This window comes from Kogia breviceps, chromosome 13 (genome assembly GCF_026419965.1).
Source record: "Kogia breviceps isolate mKogBre1 chromosome 13, mKogBre1 haplotype 1, whole genome shotgun sequence".
Classification (NCBI taxonomy): Eukaryota; Metazoa; Chordata; class Mammalia; order Artiodactyla; family Physeteridae; genus Kogia; species Kogia breviceps.
In genome coordinates, this window is record NC_081322.1 from 53736551 (window position 1) to 53757201 (window position 20651).

Here is a 20651-nt window from a genome sequence, read left to right on the forward strand (position 1 = left end):
TGGTCTAGAAATTTAAAAAAATATTAAAAGTTATAGTTCGTAATAATTCAATTTTTAAAAAAATCTAAAAATTTTAGTGTTCAAAAATATCTTAAGACGAGTGTAAATCATTTCATAAGAATCAGAAAACTATTCTCTTGTGTCTTTTCTCAAAGTGCTATTTTCCACACTGTTAATTAATTCCAGACACTGCCACAAAACTTATATTTTGATGACAAGAACACCTCTTAGGCAAACTCTAATTGTCCACAGGCAAGTCTCAAAGTAGAACAGCAAATATCTATCATATAACAAGTCAAACTAGGAAGCTAGGAATCCCTTCAGGAAAAAAATGAATTAAATTAAATTAGTTGAAAACTTTACAATACAGATGAGGAAATTTAGTTCTGGAAATACTCGCCTAAGGTCATGTATCTGCTTGTAGCAAATTTTTCTGAGCTTTGAGATCTGTCTTCCTCCCTCCCTCCCTCCCCTCCTTCCTTCCTTCCTTCCATCTTTCCTCTATGCTATTGTTGCCAGTATAGTCAAGTTATCTTAATTTTTCTTAATAAACACATCAATCTCATAATTGAACATTTATGTGAACTTCCTGCTGTCAAGTAACATCTCCCCAATCCTTGGTGAAACGATAATTTTGAAATACTGCTCTTGTAAACAGATTGGCTAACAAATTATTCAATAATTACTTGTAAATAAATCAGTGTCCAGTTAGCCTTCAATATATGGATATATATATATGTTTTCCAAATAATGTACAAAGACTGTCTGTTTACAAATAAGTCTACCTCTAAACATTGCTTAGGTAAAGCTGAAAACCAGATCAAGAATAGTTAAATAAAACAGACAGAAAAAATATTGCAGACTTAAGAGAAAACTCATAGTGAACTGAAGATAACAATCTTACCTTTAGCTTTCGTTGAAGCTGGTACATCTTCAGAATCTTCTCCTAGAGAGTAAAGAAAGACCTATCAATTCATGATCTATTTCTCAGATTTCCCAAAGAGGAAATATTATATTTAAAGGTTTTTAAGAGATAGAGGGTCTCTTAATCTATAAACTCAGCATGAAGTGTCTCTATGAATAAGAACTTTCTGACAAATAAGGCAACTTCTCTGACTTGGGCAGAGGGTGGGGAGCAAATAGATGCTGTGCTAGGACTGTGGTCAGCAGGCCAGCAAAGTCTGGCTAGGGCAAGGAGAGCTTGCAGTGACCCTCCTAAAAGAGAAAACTCATAGTGAACTGAAGATAACAATCTTACCTTTAGCTTTCGTTGAAGCTGGTACATCTTCAGAATCTTCTCCTAGAGAGTAAAGAAAGACCTATCAATTCATGATCTATTTCTCAGATTTCCCAAAGAGGAAATATTATATTTAAAGGTTTTTAAGAGATAGAGGGTCTCTTAATCTATAAACTCAGCATGAAGTGTCTCTATGAATAAGAACTTTCTGACAAATAAGGCAACTTCTCTGACTTGGGCAGAGGGTGGGGAGCAAATAGATGCTGTGCTAGGACTGTGGTCAGCAGGCCAGCAAAGTCTGGCTAGGGCAAGGAGAGCTTGCAGTGACCCTCCTAAAAGAGAAAACTCATAGTGAACTGAAGATAACAATCTTACCTTTAGCTTTCGTTGAAGCTGGTACATCTTCAGAATCTTCTCCTAGAGAGTAAAGAAAGACCTATCAATTCATGATCTATTTCTCAGATTTCCCAAAGAGGAAATATTATATTTAAAGGTTTTTAAGAGATAGAGGGTCTCTTAATCTATAAACTCAGCATGAAGTGTCTCTATGAATAAGAACTTTCTGACAAATAAGGTAACTTCTCTGACTTGGGCAGAGGGTGGGGAGGAAATAGATGCTGTGCCAGGACTGTGGTCAGCAGGCCAGCGAAGTCTGGCTAGGGCAAGGAGAGCTTGCAGTGACCCTCCCAAACATGCTTGTCCTCCTCTGACTCCTAAAACTGCTTTCCCAAACCACAATCACTTTTGGAATTTCGGGAATATGAGGTAAATAAATTCATACACATATGGCAGATCAAGAGGAAAATCTCCGCCCACATATTTTATTAGCTGACTGACTTCTGACAATCGTAAAGGCAATGAAAAGGCATTAAAAGCTGAACAAAACTCAAATATATAAATGATGACTCTTCAGGTGCATTAGGTATATCGCTTGGTCTTTTTTGCAGTCTACTTAAAAGGTACATAGTGGAATAATGCGGGAGTAATTTTAAGTCGGAGATCATTCTAATACAATATAATTAAATGATCTTTAAATTTTTATATAAATTTTTTTAGCACTTGTCATGATTGGAAAGAGGGTCATTTTTGTATTGTTTATTCAGATTTTGAATACCAGCTGTCCACAAATACAAAAGGGATAAAATAGGTTATTATACAAATTTTCTCTAATAGGAAAGAAATGTGACCTTCAGGAAGAGATGTTACTATGTAAAAGAACAAAATGGGGGGGCTTCCCTGGTGGCGCAGTGGTTGAGAGTCCGCCTGCCGATGCAGGGGACGCAGGTTTGTGCCCCGGTCTGGGAGGATCCCACGTGCCACGGAGTGGCTGGGCCCGTGAGCCATGGCTGCTGGGCCTGCACGTCCGGAGCCTGTGCTCCACAACGGAAGAGGCAACAGCAGTGAGAGGCCCACGTACCACAAAAAAAAAAAAAAAAAAAAAAAAGAACAAAATGGGAAAAAGAAACAAAATTGCCAGCATTTTTTATGGTGAATTATTAAAGTTTCAACCTGATTAGTTTTTAAAATAATTAAATATAGGCTTAACTCAATTAAATACTGAATTAAGTGATCTAAAACTGTCCTTTCAACAATTATAAATCAGGTAATGATTAAATGATATTTTTAAGTGAAATAATACTTATTTTTAAAAGATATCAGTTCTTAGATGAATCAAATAATAACTATATTTAACTGTGTAGTCAAAATGTGATACACCATATTAACAAATCGAAGGAGAAAAACCATATGATTATCTCAATCAATGCAAAGAAAGCTTTTGACAAACTTCAACACCTATTTATGATAAAAACCCTCCAGAAAATAGACATAGAGGGAACTTTCCTCAACGTAATAAAGGCCATATATGACAAACCCACAGCCAACATCGTCCTTAATGGTGAAAAACTGAAACCATTTCCACTAATATCAGGAACAAGACAAGGTTGCCCACTTTTACCAGTATTATTCAACATAGTTTTGGAAGTTTTAGCCACAGCAATCAGAGAAGAAACAGAAATAAAAGGAATCCAAAATGGAAAAGAAGAAGTAAAGCTGTCAGTTTGCAGATGACATGATACTATACATAGAGAATCCTAAAGATGCTACCAGAAAACTACTAGAGGTAAACAATGAATTTGGTAAAGTAGCATGATAGAAAATTAATGCACAGAAATCTCTTGCATTCCTATACACTAATAATGAAAAATCTGAAAGTGAGATTAAGAAAACACACCCATTTACAACTGCAACAAAAAGAATAAAATATCTAGGAATAAATCTACCTAAGGAGACAAAAGACCTGTATGCAGAAAATTATAAGACACTGATGAAAGAAATTAAAGATGATACAAATAGATGGAGAGATATACCATGTTCTTGGATTGGAAGAATCAACATTGTGAAAATGACTCTACTACCCAAAACAATCTACAGATTCAATGTAATCCATATCAAACTACCAATGGCATTTTTCACAGAACTAGAACAAAAAATTTCACAATTATGGAAACACAAAAGACCCTGAATAGCCAAAGCAATCTTGAGAAAGAAAAACGGAGTTGGAGGAATCAGGCTCCCTGACTTCAGACTATACTACAAAGCTACAGTAATCAAGACAGTATGGTACTGGCACAAAAACAGATATATAGATCAATGGAACAGGATAGAAAGCCCAGAGATAAACCCATGCACCTATCTTTGACAGGTCACCATATCTTTTATAAAGGAGGCAAGAATATACAATGGAGAAAGACAGCCTCTTCAATAAGTGGTACTGCGAAAACAGGACAGCTACATGTAAAAGACTGAAATTAGAACACTCCCTAACACCATACACAAAAATAAACTCACAATGGATTAAAGACCTAAATGTAAGGCCAGACACTCTAAAACTCTTAGAGGAAAACATAGGCAGAACACCTTGTGACATAAATCACAGCAAGATCCTTTTTGACCCACCTACTAGAGACATGGAAATAAAAACAAAAATAAACAAATGCGACCTAATGAAACTTCAAAGCTTTTGCACAGCAAAGGAAACCATAAACAAGAGGAAGAGACAACCCTCAGAATGGGGGAAAATATTTGCAAATGAAGCAACTGACAAAGGATTAATCTCCAAAATTTACAAGCAGCTCATGCAGCTCAATGTCAAAAAAACAAACAACCCAATCCAAAAATGGCAGAACACCTAAATAGGCATTTCTCCAAAGAAGATATACAGATTGCCAACAAACACATGAAAGAATGCTCAAAATCATTAATCATTAGAGAAATGCAAATCAAAACTACAATGAGATATCATCTCACACCGGTCAGAATGGCCATCATCAAAAAATCTAGAAACAATAAATGCCGGAGAGGGTGTGGAGAAAAGGGAATGCTCTTGCACTGTTGGTGGGAATGTAAATTGATACAGCCACTATGGAGAACAGTATGGAGGTTCCTTAAAAAACTAAAAATAGAACTACCATATGACCCAGCTATCCCACTACTGGGCATATACCCTGAGAAAAACATAATTCAAAAAGAGCCATGTACCAAAATGTTCATTGCAGCTCTATTTACAATAGCCAGGACATGGAAGCAACCTAATTGTCCATCGACAGATGAATGGATAAAGAAGATGTGGAGCATATATACAATGGAATATTACTCAGCCATAAAAAGAAATGAAATTGAGTTATTTGTAGTGAGGTGGATGGACCTAGAGACTGTCATACAGAGTGAAGTAAGTCAGAAAGAGAAAAACAAATACGTATGCTAACACATATATATCGAATCTAAAAAGAAAAAAAAAAGGTCATGAAGAACCTAGGGGCAAGATGGGGATGAAGACACAGACCTACTAAAGAATGGACTTGAGGATACGGGGAGGGGGAAGGGTAAGCTGGGAGAAAGTGAGAGAGTGTCATGGACATATATACACTACCAAACGTAAAGTGGATGGCTGGTGGGAAGCAGCCACATAGCACAGGGAGATCAGCTCGGTGCTTCGTGACCACCTAGAGGGGTGGGATAGGGAGGGTGGGAGGGAGGGAGATGCAAGAGGGAGGGGATATGGGGACACATAAAGAAAGAAAATTCTTTAAAAATTTAAAAAGAGCACTATTTCCGGAAATTGATAGGGTTAATTTTCAGATTGCATGGAATTAAAGCCCGAAGAGGTGGTGAAGAATTAGTGGGAAACTTAGTTCAGAAGTGTGGTTGTAAATGAAAGCAGAACCAAAGCACAAGAGCTTCAGTAACTGAAACAGTAAGAGACATTTTATACAAGGGAATCATCTGAAGAAATTTGTCAGCAGGGGGAAGAGGATCTCAGAGTGGGAACTGAAGATGTGGGATTGAGGGAGCAAGATCAGGGGAGGCAAGAAAGGATGGAGTCAAGGAGGAACATGGAGTGATAAATCTTGGAGAAGCAATGCTTCTTCAACTGAGCAGGAGAGGGTAGTGGTGGGTAAAAAAGGGAAAAGATTAAAAGAGATTGTAGGGGGCTTCCCTGGTGGAGCAGTGGTTGAGAATCTGCCTGCCAATGCAGGGGACATGGGTTCGAGCCCTGGTCTTGGAAGATCCCACATGCCACGGAGCAACTGGGCCCATGAGCCACAGCTACTGAGCCTGCGCGTCTGGAGCCTGTGCTCCGCAACAGGAGAGGCCGCAACAGTGAGAGGCCCGCGCACCGCGATGAAGAGTGGCTACCGCTCGCCACAACTAGAGAAAGCCCTCGCACAGAAATGAAGACCCAACACAGCCAAAAAAATAAATAAATTTATTTTTTTTAAAAGAGATTGTAATTTGGAGAGAAGGAAAATTTTAAAGAATCCACGTTGATAGCACAGATTGTTAAATTTATTTTTCTTATTTTTACAGATAACCTTTTCCTGTGTAGTGCCCGGTTTGCCCTGCATTCTCTTAGCAAACAGGATAAATAAATAAAAACTACCTAAATAATGCATGTGTATGTACCAGCAGCTACTGCATGTTTATTTCTACTGGCAATCTGTTCTGATTTGTGCAGTTTCAGGAAATACTCATAGGTAAGCATCTAGGATCCTTAGGTACAGACACAAAAGTAACTTAGCATGGATTTTTGTATTCTTCCTCACTCTTCTTACTGTATCTAATTCACAGCATCACTTTGTGTCTGCAGAAATACTGAAAGCTCCAAATTATTTTCTCAGCTGATTTTTTGATAGATTATCTGTAAATAGCCTGATAGAATATTATATTCTAAGAGTTTATGTTTTTTCAAGACATCCAACTAATCTATAGTAGTTCAAGGCAACAGATGACAGCCAGTCTATTTTAGCTGTCAGGTGTGAAATGCTCCTTCTATACATTCTATTATTTAAAATGATCATGAGTTTTAAAGAAAATTAACTGCTACACTGAGCAATATCCACAGATTCGTGGAATTGCCCACAGGGAGTAATAAAGTATGCAGAGACAATTCACATTTGGACTTTTGCACACAGTGAAGCCAAGGGTATTCAATAAAGTATGCAATCCTTTCTGAGTGTCTGTCCTGTCACTCTAAGGATAAGACACAACTATTTTGAGGGCAATGTCAGAACAACTTACCATCACCAGTAAATGAACGTGGCCACATTGCTGGTACCCGAAGACTAATAATGGACAGTGACAAACAGTTCACCAACTATGCCTTATACACAGACTTTCTTTAGGATCTAGCAGAAGGTGTGATCACAGGGGATGAGCACTGCAGCTAGTGCCTATTTAGAAGTCTTTGGCCAAAAGTAAGTGCTCCTTTTTTTTTTTCTCCTGGAACAAAATCTCCATGAATTTAATCACCTATTTTCTAAAAAAGTAGGATTGTTTTAAGTCCACCCCCAAATAAGTGAGATTTTTAAATTATTATTTTATCTCATTGTTTCATCCATTTTGACACAAAATCTTATAAGCAAAGCCTATCTCTAACAAGGGAAGTAACCCATTTTCATCATTATCACCATCATTATCATCATCATCCTCACAGATAGCAATTAATGATCACTTACTATATGCACCAGTCACTTATGCACTCTTTTTTATCTTACTTCGTCTTCCCAAAATTTCACTTAGGTAATTTTATTATCAGTATTCACATTGAAAAAAAATAAGACAGTAAAGCACAAAGATGTTAAGCAATTTACCCAAGCTTTTAAGTCATGATGGGAACCCTGTCCATCTGAAACCAGTTTCCCTGTTATCAGCCACTACCCTGTGAGGACTTTTGTAATTCTACCATGTATCCATTGCTAATTTTTTTTTTAACAAAAACTACACTGATGTTAGTATCCATCAACATTCCATTGCAGCAAGTGATCCCCAATAAGATTCTATTTCACCAAGGGGCTTCCAATAAAAAAGGGAGTCAATCATTTTATCCTGAATTAAGTTTTCATCTATATACCACAAGAAGGCGTGTTTTCCTTTTTCAGAGGTTTGTGTCTTTATGTATTAACTGAGGATGAGGATGGCTCGGTTTGAAAGAAGATTAAATTGAGGATTCTATGATTAAGATTGTGTAAAATTTTAATAACAAATTTAATTTTATACAGCTGTCTGGAACGAGGCTAGCAGATATTTTACTTTTTAATTTAGAAAAGTAAGGCATGAACCTTGGTTAAAACAAGATTTGTGGGTGACATTAAAAAAACTCTTAGGCACGAATACTTCTGACACTATGGTAGACAATTACGACAACTACAAAATCACATCTTTTGTTGTAGTGCTGGATTCAGAGGAAGTAAAGGAATCTCCAAACAGAATCCTTCCTCCTGCTCCAGAAAAGGGACAAAACCCTGCTGATACATGAAAAGTGAAGTCATCCTGAGGACAAGTGATTATATTAAAACTGGAACTCAAAAACTAAGTGTACAAGGAGCAAAGTGGGGGTGCAGGGACTAAGCGCCCTTATTAGGTTAGAGATAGTGGAATGAACATATGACTGTCCCAGGGGCTCCTGAGAAGACAGCAGTTTTCAGATCTCCTCCAAATCCCACCATAAAAACAGATAGCAAAAGCCATGGACAATATTTATTACAAAATGGAGTGAACCCTAAAGTACTTGTGAATGGGGACAATTGGCCAAACACCCACCAGGTATCAGTGTTTGCAGGAGAGGAAGCAGGAGGAAACAATGGGGATTCTGAGATACCTGAAAATAGGGAAGCCTACTACAGCCAATAGATATTTTCTGAAAAGTGAGTCAGAACAACTTGAGATCATCAGTTGAAACTGGGAGGGACTTTGCCCAGTCATTAGCAGGTGAGCATAAAGTGTTCACCGTGAGGTCTGAGTGCTGATGCCATCAGGTACCCTATGACCTTGAGAAATTGATGAGCCAGTGTTGACTTTCAAGACAGGACCCCTCAAATGGCAAGAAGCTGCTAGGAGTGGAATAAAAGTTGAGCAGGACAGGACAATAGAGACAAAGAAAGATAAGGTCAGATAAAAATGAGAGAAAGAAAAAAAATAGGACCTCATAATCAAAGTCCCAAACACAGAAAAGACCATCATGAGTAACAGTCTGAAAAAACAACAAACAACAAATTTATATCACGAAGTACTTCAGATATTGAGATTCTCAGATTCAAAATTTAATATATATGAAATGTTTTAAGAAATAGAATATAAATTTATAAATAAGGACAAGAAATAGGAGATTGTGAAAATAACAAATAAGATTTGAAAAGTAACATAATAAAAATATAACATATAAAAGCTCATTGGATTAGTTAAAATAATATAGGGCTCGAGATATAATTAGTGAATATATATATTAGAACTGATTACATTCTAATCAGAATAAATATGGCATAGAGACACAAGTGTGGCGAGCATTGCCCTCTGAGGAAGGCGCCATTAAGACCCTCCTCATAAGCCTCAGGGCCCAATTGTACTCTCCTTGGTATGCATCCTGGACTTTATGGTATGAACATAAAAAGGGAGATGGCCTTTGGCCAAATCGCTCCAGGGACCTGCTCAGTTACTGGGAGTCCCTGGTTGTTCCCTAAAGCTAGGAAAAGCAACCCTGGAGGGGAAATTGGTGCCTTTGAGGGAGAAGCCGAGAAGCCAATCAACCAGCTGATGCCGATAAGGCGTGACTAAGCAAATTCCCTGCTTTATATATATGGCTATGCTTTGTTATTTATTTATTTATGGTACGCGGGCCTCTCACCGTTGTGACCTCTCCCGTTGCGGAGCACAGGCTCCGGATGCGCAGGCCCAGCGGCCATGGCCCATGGGCCCAGCAGCTCCGCGGCATGTGGGATCCTCCCGGACCGGGGCACGAACCCACATCCCCTGCATCGGCAGGCGGACTCTCAACCACTGCGCCACCAGGGAAGCCCTATGCTTTGTTATTAAACTTGCCTTGCAACCATCAGTTGCTCGTGCCCTTCTGATCCCATACCTTGGTGCGTTCAGTTCCCTACCCCCTCTCGTCGATTGTTGCTGCACTTTGAGGACCCGCCACAGCTGGCGGCAAGTGGTGCCCGAACAGGGACTTGACAAGAGGGACATCTGAATCTCGGTAGGTGAATCCCCGGAGTGAAGAGTGAAAGTGTGGCCACATAGTAAAGTTCATAGTAACTCGGGGCAATAGTCAGAAGTAAAAAAATATGGGACAAGAAGTATCCAAGAAACGACCTGAGATCAGTGATCAAGAGAAGGAGTTGTCCACCAGTGCTTTCCAGGCTTTCACAGCTGGAAATTATGATGTCTGTCTGCAACATCTTGCCTGCCTACAAGATATAAACTCCTTTTGATTTTCCCCAATCTGATTTTGAATTCTCAAATCTGGTGCACCTTAAATTATAATAATGGTACCATTTTAATTTCTTTCTGTTACTAATTATAGTTTGGTTTTTTATAAGCATTGGGATTTTGGGAAGTTTGCATTGTCTTATTCTTTTCAACCGGTTATTACTTGTGTTACACCCTCATATGCCTTGCTAATAGGAGATTTACAGATTGAGTTTACTTCTGGTTCCTTAGGATATAATATAACTTGTCAGAATTGTATTTTTAGTACTTGCATTCTGCCTATGAAAGGAACTTTTTCTGTTATGATGTTAAAACAACCTTCCTATGTAATGCTGCCTGTAAATATTTCTGAACCATGGTATCATAGTACTAGCATGCAAGCTTGGCTAGAATTATCTGAAGCTTTAAAAAGACCTAAACGGTTCATTGGAATATTAATATGTAGCATATTAGCCTTAGCTGCTTTAACAGCCATAGCCACTACCGCCGGTTTAGCATTAAGTAAAACTGTACAACAAGCACATTATGTTAATCAATTGTCTAAAAATACCAGTATTGCATTAGCATTACAAAGTCATATTGATACTCAACTAAAAACTGAGGTTGATGAGTTAAAAAATGCTCTCATAGGTTTAGGAGACCAAATTATGGCTTTAAAATGGAAAATGCGTTTGATTTGCCATGCTAAATATACTTGGATTTGTGTGACTCAACACGCTTATAATGAAACTGACTGGGATTGGAACACAGTAAAAACGCACTTTTTAAGTGTATGGACTGATGGACACATTAGTTTGGACATACAAAAACTTAATGCAGAAATACAAGCAATTCAAGAAGCTCATCTACAAGAAGACGGGCCCCAACAATTAATTCAAGGACTCTTGGATCAGCTTCAATGGTTAAACCCAATGCATTGGTTTCAAAATGGACTCACAGGATTGATTACCGTGGGGTCATGTGTATTGTTGATGTTAATTGCCTTACCTTGTTTATTATGCTTTATTGTTGGCCGTCTCGCTGCTCTTCGTCAGGAGGTGTACGGGTTGAAATTGCATTATCAAGCTTTAAAAAATAAAAGAGGGGGAAATGTGGCAAGCATTGCCCCCTGAGGAAGGCGCCATTAAGACCAAGCCTCAGAGCCCAATTGTACTCTGCTTGGTATGCATCCTGGACTTTATAGTATGAACATAAAAAAGGAGATGGCCTTTGGCCAAATCGCTCCAGGGACCTGCTCAGTTACTGGGAGTCCCTGGTTGTTCTCTAAAGCTAGGAAAAGCAACCCTGGAGGGGAAATTGGTGCCTTTGAGGGAGAAGCCGAGAAGCCAATCAACCAGCTGATGCCGATAAGGCGTGACTAAGCCGAGAAGCCAATCAACCAGCTGATGCCGATAAGGCATGACTAAGCAAATTCCCTGCTTTAGGGGTATATATATGGCTATGCTTTGTTATTAAATTTGCCTTGCAACCATCATTTGCTTGTGTCCTTCTGATCCCATACCTTGGTGCGTTCAGTTCCCTACCCCCTCTCGTCGATTGTTGCTGCACTTTGAGGACCCGCCGCGGCTGGCGGCACACAAGGAGATGAAAAATTTGAAAGAGTTGTTAAGAGAGAACAAATAATATACATACCTAACAGATTCCTAATCAGCAGTAGGAAATAAATGAAGACACCATATTTGAAGAAATAATGGCTATGAATCCCCCAAATTGGTAAAAGAAAAAAAAAATTGTGTCCTGGAAGCACTTCACAATAAAAAGAACCTCTTGTTCCAATAAACTACAGTGAAACTGTAGCAGATAAGAGGCAGAGAGAAAATATTTAAAGCCAGAAAGAAAAGGTAGGTCATAGGAAGGAATGACAATTCAACTGAAAATAGAATTCCCCCACCTCAGTGGAAGAAGGGAAAACAAGACAGTGAAATAATACATTGAAAGTGCTCAAAGAGTGTAACTGGTGACCTAGATATGTGCCTTGCAGAAGGCTTTCAAAAATAAGGATGACTTAAAGACATTGCCAGAGAAATAAATACTGAGAATGCAAAAACCAATAGGTTTTGCTCAAGGCACTTGTAAAGAAGATGCTTCTGGAAGAAGTGTGATGGCAAAAGAAAGTCAGAGATGCAAATGAAATGGTAAGAAATGACACTGGCAAACATATGAGTTAAGACCAACACATATTGATTGAAAAAATAATGCTAATAAAATCTGACATTCATATAGTTTTAAAGGTTAGAACTAAAAATACTGAACAAAATTAGCATGTAAATCAGGATTAAATTTAATGAAATTTAAATGTTTTAACATCCTTCTCTTGTTTAGAAGAGGGTGTTTCATAGTAACTTTTTTTTTTTTTTTTTTTTTTTTTTTTTTTTTTTTTGGTGGTACGCGGGCCTCTCACTGTTGTGGCCTCTCCCATGGCGGAGCACAGGCTCCGGACGCACAGGCTCAGTGGCCATGGCTCACGGGCCCAGCCGCTCCACGGCATGTGGGATCTTCCCAGACCGGGGCACGAACCCATGTCCCCTGCATTGGCAGGCGGATTCTCAACCACTGCGCCACCAGGGAAGCCCTCATAGTAATTTTATTCTTTTTTAAGTATGCCTAGTAAAATTCAAGGGTAACCACAAAAGTAATAGAAATAGGTGTATACTTTTTCCAGACCAGTAGATGTTGAAAAATAGAGTAATAAAAATACATTTAAAAGGGGAAAGCTCTCAATTTGTAAAAGACAAAGAATAAGAGAGTATGAGAAATATTAAGCAAAAAGTAAGATTGTAACAACTAGGCATAAGATAATAATCACAACAAATGAAATTAATCTAAATTCATCAGATTAAAAGTAAATTTCATTGTACTGGATACAGTACAAAGTAAAATTTAACTTTGTTATCTACTAGGGACATATTTAAAACATAATGTCATGAAAGGCACAAAGCAAACATTCATTAAAAAATTCTGATAAAATACTAACCAAAAGAAATCTGGAATAATTATAATATCAGACATACTACACTTAAAAAAAGATCCCTATATGGAATACAGAAGTTATATAAAGATGAATGTTCAGTTCACCAGAAAGATATAATTAAGCTAGTATAAAACTTATAAAACAGCTCTTAACATAAAAATTGAAAAAACTATAGGCATAAGCTGATAACTTTCCATCATAGTAGATTTTAATACAGTTTATTCAATTATTGATACTTCAAATATTCAAAAAATTAATGAAGATACAGAGTATCTTCACACACAAACTTGACTCAATGGATATAGAATTGTGCTTCCAACTATTAGAAAATGCACATTATTATCAATAATATATGGAATATTTACTAAATCAGATAATATATTAGTTCATAAGATTAGAGCTCAACACATTTCAAAGAATAGACCATTTTCTCTGACCAATACACAATTAAGTCAGAAGTTGATTAAAAGAGGATTATCTTTATAATTCCCATAGTTTGGAAATTTTAAAGTATTTAAAATTCTAAAACTTCCATGTAATATAATAATTAAAAAAATTACAATAGAATTAAGGAATGCTTAAAACTGAATGATAATGAAAATACTATATATATACAAGCTTGGGAAATGCTGCTGAAGTAGCACTTAAAGGAAAATTTATTGCTTGCTATATGTGTAGAAAGGGTAGAGACTAATAAAATAAGCATACATATTTAGATATTTAAAAATGAACACAAAAATCTTAAATAAATCAGAATCAAAGCAAATATCCATTAATAGAATAGATTAAAATGTATTTATTCACAAAGTACTATCTATACTCTACAGCAGTGACAATGAATGAACTATAACTACACAGAAGCACTGATGAATCTGAGAAGCATAACATTAAGTAAAAAATCTCAGAATATGTCTTAAATGTGAAATATATATGAACAGGTGATAAAATTAAGAAAAAAATAAAGACAATTTTTTAAAAAAACAAAATTCGGTGTTTTAGTTACCTCTGCAAGGAATCAAGAGATGGGATGGGGAGAGTCCAAAGGTAGAGCCCCATTATTTTTAGTATCTAGTTTTTAAATATACACATATATGTTATTTTGTTTATGTACAATATCAAATAACGAAATACTTTTAAAGAACAAACACTCATGGAACAATTTAGTTTGTGGAGGAGCAAAGTAAATTCAAATTCTAACATTAATTTGTATGCAAAGATAAATTACAGAAAAGAATAATCATCTCTCTTGTTAAATCTTCATTTCCTAAGGAATTATTTTAGAAATGGGAAGGTCCTTTTTTTTCTCTTTCTGTTTTTAAGTATATAATCAATCTCATTGGTTTAAACAATGAAAAAGGCAATTATAAAAATAATTTATTTAAATCAATGGAGATGTCTTTTTTAAAGAATGGTCAAACAATTTTTATAGACCACAGGGAGAGATTTAATAGTCTTAAAATTTAAGTGTCTGCAATTTAGTTTATTTGAGGGAAAATATTTTGGTCAACATTAGGCAAATCAATTCATATATAACTGGCATGATTAACACTATTTAAACTAATTTGTAAAACTAAGCAAATAATGTTTCAAGACTTTTTCTACAGCTGCATCTTAATCAGACTATTACGTTTTCTCATGCAATGCTAGAAATGTGACTGGCATATGTTGTGTAGTAACAAAATTGATTCACTTATATGAAAGTTAAAGTGTTCATATGCCACCATTAGTTAATTGCATATTATTTTTTATTAGCAACTTAATTAGCCTGAGATAACATAAATAATATGATTTAGTCATGAATTAACTCTTATGGAACTTTTAGGTCAGATTTGATCTCTTTAGAAAAGATCATTATTTTAATTGTTTATAAAAGGAAATTACAGATTATATCAACATAAAGCAAAGCATACTCTTTCTGTGTTTAAGAATTTAAGAGAATTCGTTCTTTTTGCCACTAGATTATCATTTTATAATTCACTGACTCATTAATAATTTCATGATTGTCTGAAAAAGTGAAATCTTCTTTCAAATGGCAATAACATGCTTATTAGGAAATTCTGGCTTTCTAAAATTCTTAAAAAGTTTCAATCCTTGGACATATAATCAATAAAAACAGGTTACGCTTTTATTAATGACAAATGGTATACTTCGGTTATGTTTAATTATAATCTTTTAAAAGAAGTCCTTAACCTAAGATATACCAAACATGTAAATTAGAAAAAAGACTATTAGCCTTTACATCCATAGACATTTTAATTTTACCTGTGCTTATTTAAATTTTCAGATAAATTTCCAAGGTAGCTGAATTTGATATCTGAAATATCCACCATACTTTAATATTGATGCAAATTACTTATTAATTTACCACATTTATACAAGAAGAAAAAATACAGAACCAAAAAAATGAATGAGCATTTTAAAAGTTAGAAAGTATTAAAAAGCAAATTGCAAATGTAAGCTACAAGGAAGTTGTCTAAAAAATGGAAATCCTGGGCTTCCCTGGTGGCACAGTGGTTGAGAGTCCGCCTGCCGATGCAGGGGACACGGGTTCGTGCCCCTGTTTGAGAAGATCCCACATGCCGTGGAGCGGCTGGGCCTGTGAGCCATGGCCACTGAGCCTGTGCTTCCGGAGCCTGCGCTCCGCAGCGGGAGAGGCCACAACAGTGAGAGGCCCGCATACCGAAAAAAACAAAAAGAAAAAATGGAAATCTTGACTAGTTCTCTTCTGGGTTTGTTTGAAGTTTTATTAAAAAGTAATTAATTTCTATAACAGATTAAATTTTATCAGTATAACCTTAAAAAGTTAAATTCATTATTTTAATAGCAAAATTAGATCTCAGAGAATTTATAATGATCCAAACCTGTCTGTGCAGATAATTTTGGTGAGGTGGTAACAGTAAAATCCTCACTATTTACTATCAGAGAAAAATATTACAGAAAAAGATGTCAAAGTTAAATTTCAGCATAGAATCATCTCAAGAAATGTTCTTACTACATCATTCCTTTTAAAATACTCATTTTGAGGGGCAAGCCAACCTAGCTTTACTTAAATGTTGACTATTAGATACTAAGAACAAAAGAACTATGGATTCCTATAAAAGTTTTTTCCTTGAGACCCCAATACCCACTGCGATAAATATATTGTCAGTGTCTCAGCTATGTCAAGAGCCTTGAAAATCTTCTAGGTGCAAACCTTCCCTTGGCACCATTTGCTTTTTAATAATGTATTTTCTCATTTCTTTGTTTTATTTCATGTATTCCCTTTGGGCAAGTTCCTGGGGAATGATGTTTTAGGATGTACAAAGTTTTTTTTTTCAAAGAAAAAGTTTTCCAAAGGCTTAAAATGTTAATATCAATAAGAAATGGTTGCACTGTTTAAGATTCAAGAATATGAATATTTCTTTTGCTTTTAATTTTTAAGGTAATAGATCTTAAATATAATACAATCTCATGACTCGATGTCTTCCTGCAAACTCCATGGAAAGATAATTATTCATTATATATTTACCATATATACAAAGAAAAAATATAGAATGAAAGTTAAATGACTATTTAGAAATTAGAAAGCTACATCCTTTGAAAAAATAAATCACAAAAACAGGCATTGATTAAACCATAATAGTCTGTGAATCATGAAAAATTTGATTTTGCAATGTAATTTTCACTGATGTAATAGAGACATATTATTGCATTGCTGATTCTTTTTTATCCCTATAATAAAACCCTAGGTATTTGAGAATCCAGTCCCCTGGGATGGTTTCAAGAACCTCAATCAGAGCAAGCCACAAGAATTCAGAAAGAGATACCACCCCTCTCTTTTACATCAGTCTTTTTCCACATATTAACAACTTCCCCCACCCCCACCAAAAAATCTGGAAATGAATTACATTCTCTGTGCAATCAGCACCAAGCAGAAAAAATGACCTATCAGAGGTGGAGGACCTGGTCCTGCTCAGAAGACAAGAGATACAGGCACTAGAGTAGAGAATGTGGTTGGAAGGAAGCAATGGGCTCAAAGCAGGAACTATTTCTTGAGCCTCCTTTAGCTAAAGACAGTAAGTAACTGAAAAATAAATAAGAAGTCTGACAAAAGAAAAATTATATAATGTCAGAAAAGGGTTCAGGAAAAGAACAATGGTTCTTTAGTTTAAATGATCTTTAGTATGTTCGATTTGATAAGTATCTGAGGCAGTTTTTGATAGTTGCCTCTAAAAGGGCATGTCAAAAAATATGTGCTATAAAAATATAATTTTCATATACTTAGAAACCAACTTATTAAAATGTATCATTCCATGATGCCCTGGACATTTATATCTTATTATCCATAAGAAGCAATATACTTTCTTCCTCACACCTTTCTCTTTTCAGTTATTACTCTTATTCTTACTACTTCTATTACTACTATTCTTGTGGGATTAGACTTTCTGACAATTCCTTCACATTCACTCCTTTATATAAAATAAACCACTGCCTTCTGTGGCAATAAGTTTAGCTTTTTGGCTTTCAGGTTCTCTACCTCAGAGTTCCACCCTACATGTCCTTACTTTTCACTACTTTCTAACACAAGCCAAAGCAATCTTAAGAAAGAAAAACTGAACTGGAGGAATCAGGCTCCTTGACTTCAGACTATACTACAAAGACACAGTAATTAAAACAGTATGGTACCAGCACAAAAACAGAAATATAGATCAATGGAACAAGATAGGAAGCCCAGAAATAAACCCACACACAAATGGTCAATTAATCTACAACAAAGGAAGCAAGAATATACAATGGAGAACAGTCTCTTCAATAAGTGGTGCTGGGAAAACTGGACAGCTACATGTAAAAGAATGAAATTAGAACACTCCATAACACCATACACAAAAATAAACTCACAATGGATTAAAGACCTAAATGTAAGGCCAGGCACTCTAAAACTCTTAGAGGAAAACATAGGCAGAACACCCTGTGACATAAAGCACAGCAAGATCCTTTTTGACCCATCTCCTAGAGAAATGGAAATAAAAACAAAAATAAACAAATGGGACCTAATGAAACTTACAAGCTTTTGTACAGCAAAGGAGACCATAAACAAGACGAAAAGACAACCCTCAGAATGGGAGAAACTATTTGCTAATGAAGCAACTGACAAAGGATTAATCTCCAAAATTTACAAGCAGCTCATGCAGCTCAATATCAAAAAAACAAACAACCCAATCCAAAAATGGGCAGAAGACCTAAATAGACATTTCTCCAAAGAAGATATACAGATAGCCAACAAACACACGAAAGAATGTTCAACATCACTAATCATTAGAGAAATGCAAATCAAAACTACCTCACACTGGTCAGAATGGCCATCATCAAAATGTCTACACATCCCTGGTGGCGCAGTGGTTGAGAGTCCACCTGCCGATGCAGAGGATATGGGTTTGTGCCCTGGTCCGGGAAGATCCCACATGCCGCGGAGCAGCTGGGCCCATGAACCATGGCTGCTGAGGCTGCGTGTCCGTAACCTGTGCTCCTCAATGGGAGAGGCCACAACAGTGAGAGGCCCGCATACCACACACACACACACACAAATGTCTACAAATAATAAATGATGGAAAGGGTGTGGAGAAAAGGGAAACCCTCCTACACTGTTGGTGGGAATGTAAATTGGTACAGCCACTATGGAGAAACAGTATGGAGGTTCCTTAAAAAACTAAAAATGGAACTATCATATGATTCTGCAATCCCACTCCTTGTCATATATATGGAGAAATACATAATTCGAAAAGACACATGCACTCCAATATTCATAGCACTATTTACAATAGCCAAGACACTGAAAAAACCTAAGGGTCCATCAACAGAAAAATGGATAAAGAAGATTTGGTATATATATACAATGGAATATTACTAACGATAAAAAAGAATGAAGTAATGCCATCTGCAGCAACATGGATGAATCCAGAGATTATCATACTAAGTGAAGTAAGCCCGACAGAGAAAGACAAATATCATATGATATTGCTTATATGTGGAATCTAAAAAAAGGATACAAATTAACTTATTTACAAAACAGAAATAGACTCACAGACATAGAAAACAAACTTATGGTTACCAAAGAGAAAGAGGGAGGAGGAATAAATTAGGAGTTTGGGATTAAAATATACACACTACTATATATAAAATAGATAACCAACAAGGACCTACTGTACAGTAGAGGGAACTCTACTCAATATTTTGAAATAATGTATAATGGAAGAGAATGTAAAAAAAAAGTGTATATATATATATATATATATGTGTGTGTGTGTGTTGAAGCGTATCACTTTACTAAACACCTGAAACTAACAAAACATTGTTAATCAACTATATTTCAAGAAATTTTTAAAAACACAAGCCCTCAACTCCAGCCAACTCTTCCTTTGTTTGCCTCTATATACTATGCTTGTTTGCCCACTGTGAAATAATAGAAAAATATATATATTAGTCTTTGCTCCTAGTTCCTGGTAAAAGCTCGTAAATCCCTTGGAATTTCCTGGGTGACAAGAGAGTCTTTTGTTCTAATTTGGCAATGCTTGGTGGGCCTCTAGATAGGGGTTTGTCATCAGAAAGACCAAGCCAGATTAGAAATGTGGCACTTTCAGCCCCACACCCCACCCTGCAGGAAGGGGAGAGTGCTAGAGATTGAGTTAAGGATCCATCATGCCTATGTGATGAAGCCTCCATAAAAGTCCCAGAAGTACAAGGTTCAATAATCTTCTGAGTTGCTGAAGACATCTACATGCCAGAAGGATGGTGCACCCCAACTCCACAGGGACAGAAGCTCCTGTGCTTGGACCCTTCCAGGTTTGTCCTGCGTATCTCTTCATCAGGCTGTTCATTTGTATCCTTTATCATATCTTTTATTATATAATAAACTGGTAAACCTACATAAGCGTTCCCCTGAGTTCTGTGATCTGTTCTACCAAATAACTTAATACAAGGGAGGAATGTCATGGGAGAATCTAATTTGTAGCCAAGTAGGACAGAAGTTGTGGATAACCAGGCGACCTACTATTTTTGACTGGCATCTGAATTTGAGGAGTAGCCTCATGGGACTGAGTCCTTAACCTATGATATGCTAACTCCAGTTAGTATCAGAAACGAATTGAATTGTAGGACATCTAGCTGGTGTCACAGGGAATCACTTGGTGTGAAAAGAATCCTACTTGCATGGTGTCAGAAGTGCTAGGAGTGTGGTAGTAGCGTGAGAGTAATGGAGAAACACACAGGAGCAGTGAGTTTCTTTACACCCTCTTTTTCCAATTATCCAATCCTAACCATTTTTAAATACAAATCCTGGAGTTACCTCCTATATGAAGTCTGTCCTGACTACCTTTCGCTGTAGGGTATGGAGTGGGATAGTTTCAGAGGGCTTTCCTGAGCATGAAATATATGCTTTGCTCTTGAATCAGTGAGACAATTCCGTACCCTTGTAATTATTTTCCTTTTTTTAAACGCCTGAAGCAAGTCCATGTGGGGCTCTATTGCAGTCAAAGAACTTTGAATGAGATATATGGCAAGTACCACCTTTACCAATTGTCTTGTATTGTCCTCAGTACTCACTAAATGTTGAACACAGAAGAAGCACTCAAGAAACACTGCGATCTGCTCTGCCCAATGCAGTAGCCAATGACCACCTGGGCTATAGGGAATTGAAAT

The 20651-nt window shown here is 36.5% G+C and overlaps 1 protein-coding gene across 17 annotated transcripts in view; it reads right to left on the reverse strand.

Annotated features, from left to right (window-relative positions):
- The window catches only part of TRDN (triadin), a 502784-nt gene that overhangs the window by 132874 nt on the left and 349259 nt on the right, over positions 1-20651 (reverse strand). For 9 of the 17 annotated variants that reach the window (XM_067010684.1, XM_067010683.1, XM_067010685.1 and 6 more), the window contains 2 exons: positions 1259-1300; positions 905-946 (listed from right to left, as the gene is read on the reverse strand). In XM_067010684.1, the coding sequence (XP_066866785.1) occupies positions 905-946; positions 1259-1300 (84 nt within the window). Of the gene's footprint in view, positions 1-904; positions 947-1258; positions 1301-1612; positions 1655-20651 lie in introns of all 17 variants that reach the window. The other 8 variants (XM_067010670.1, XM_067010673.1, XM_067010672.1 and 5 more) reach the window with 2 other exon arrangements.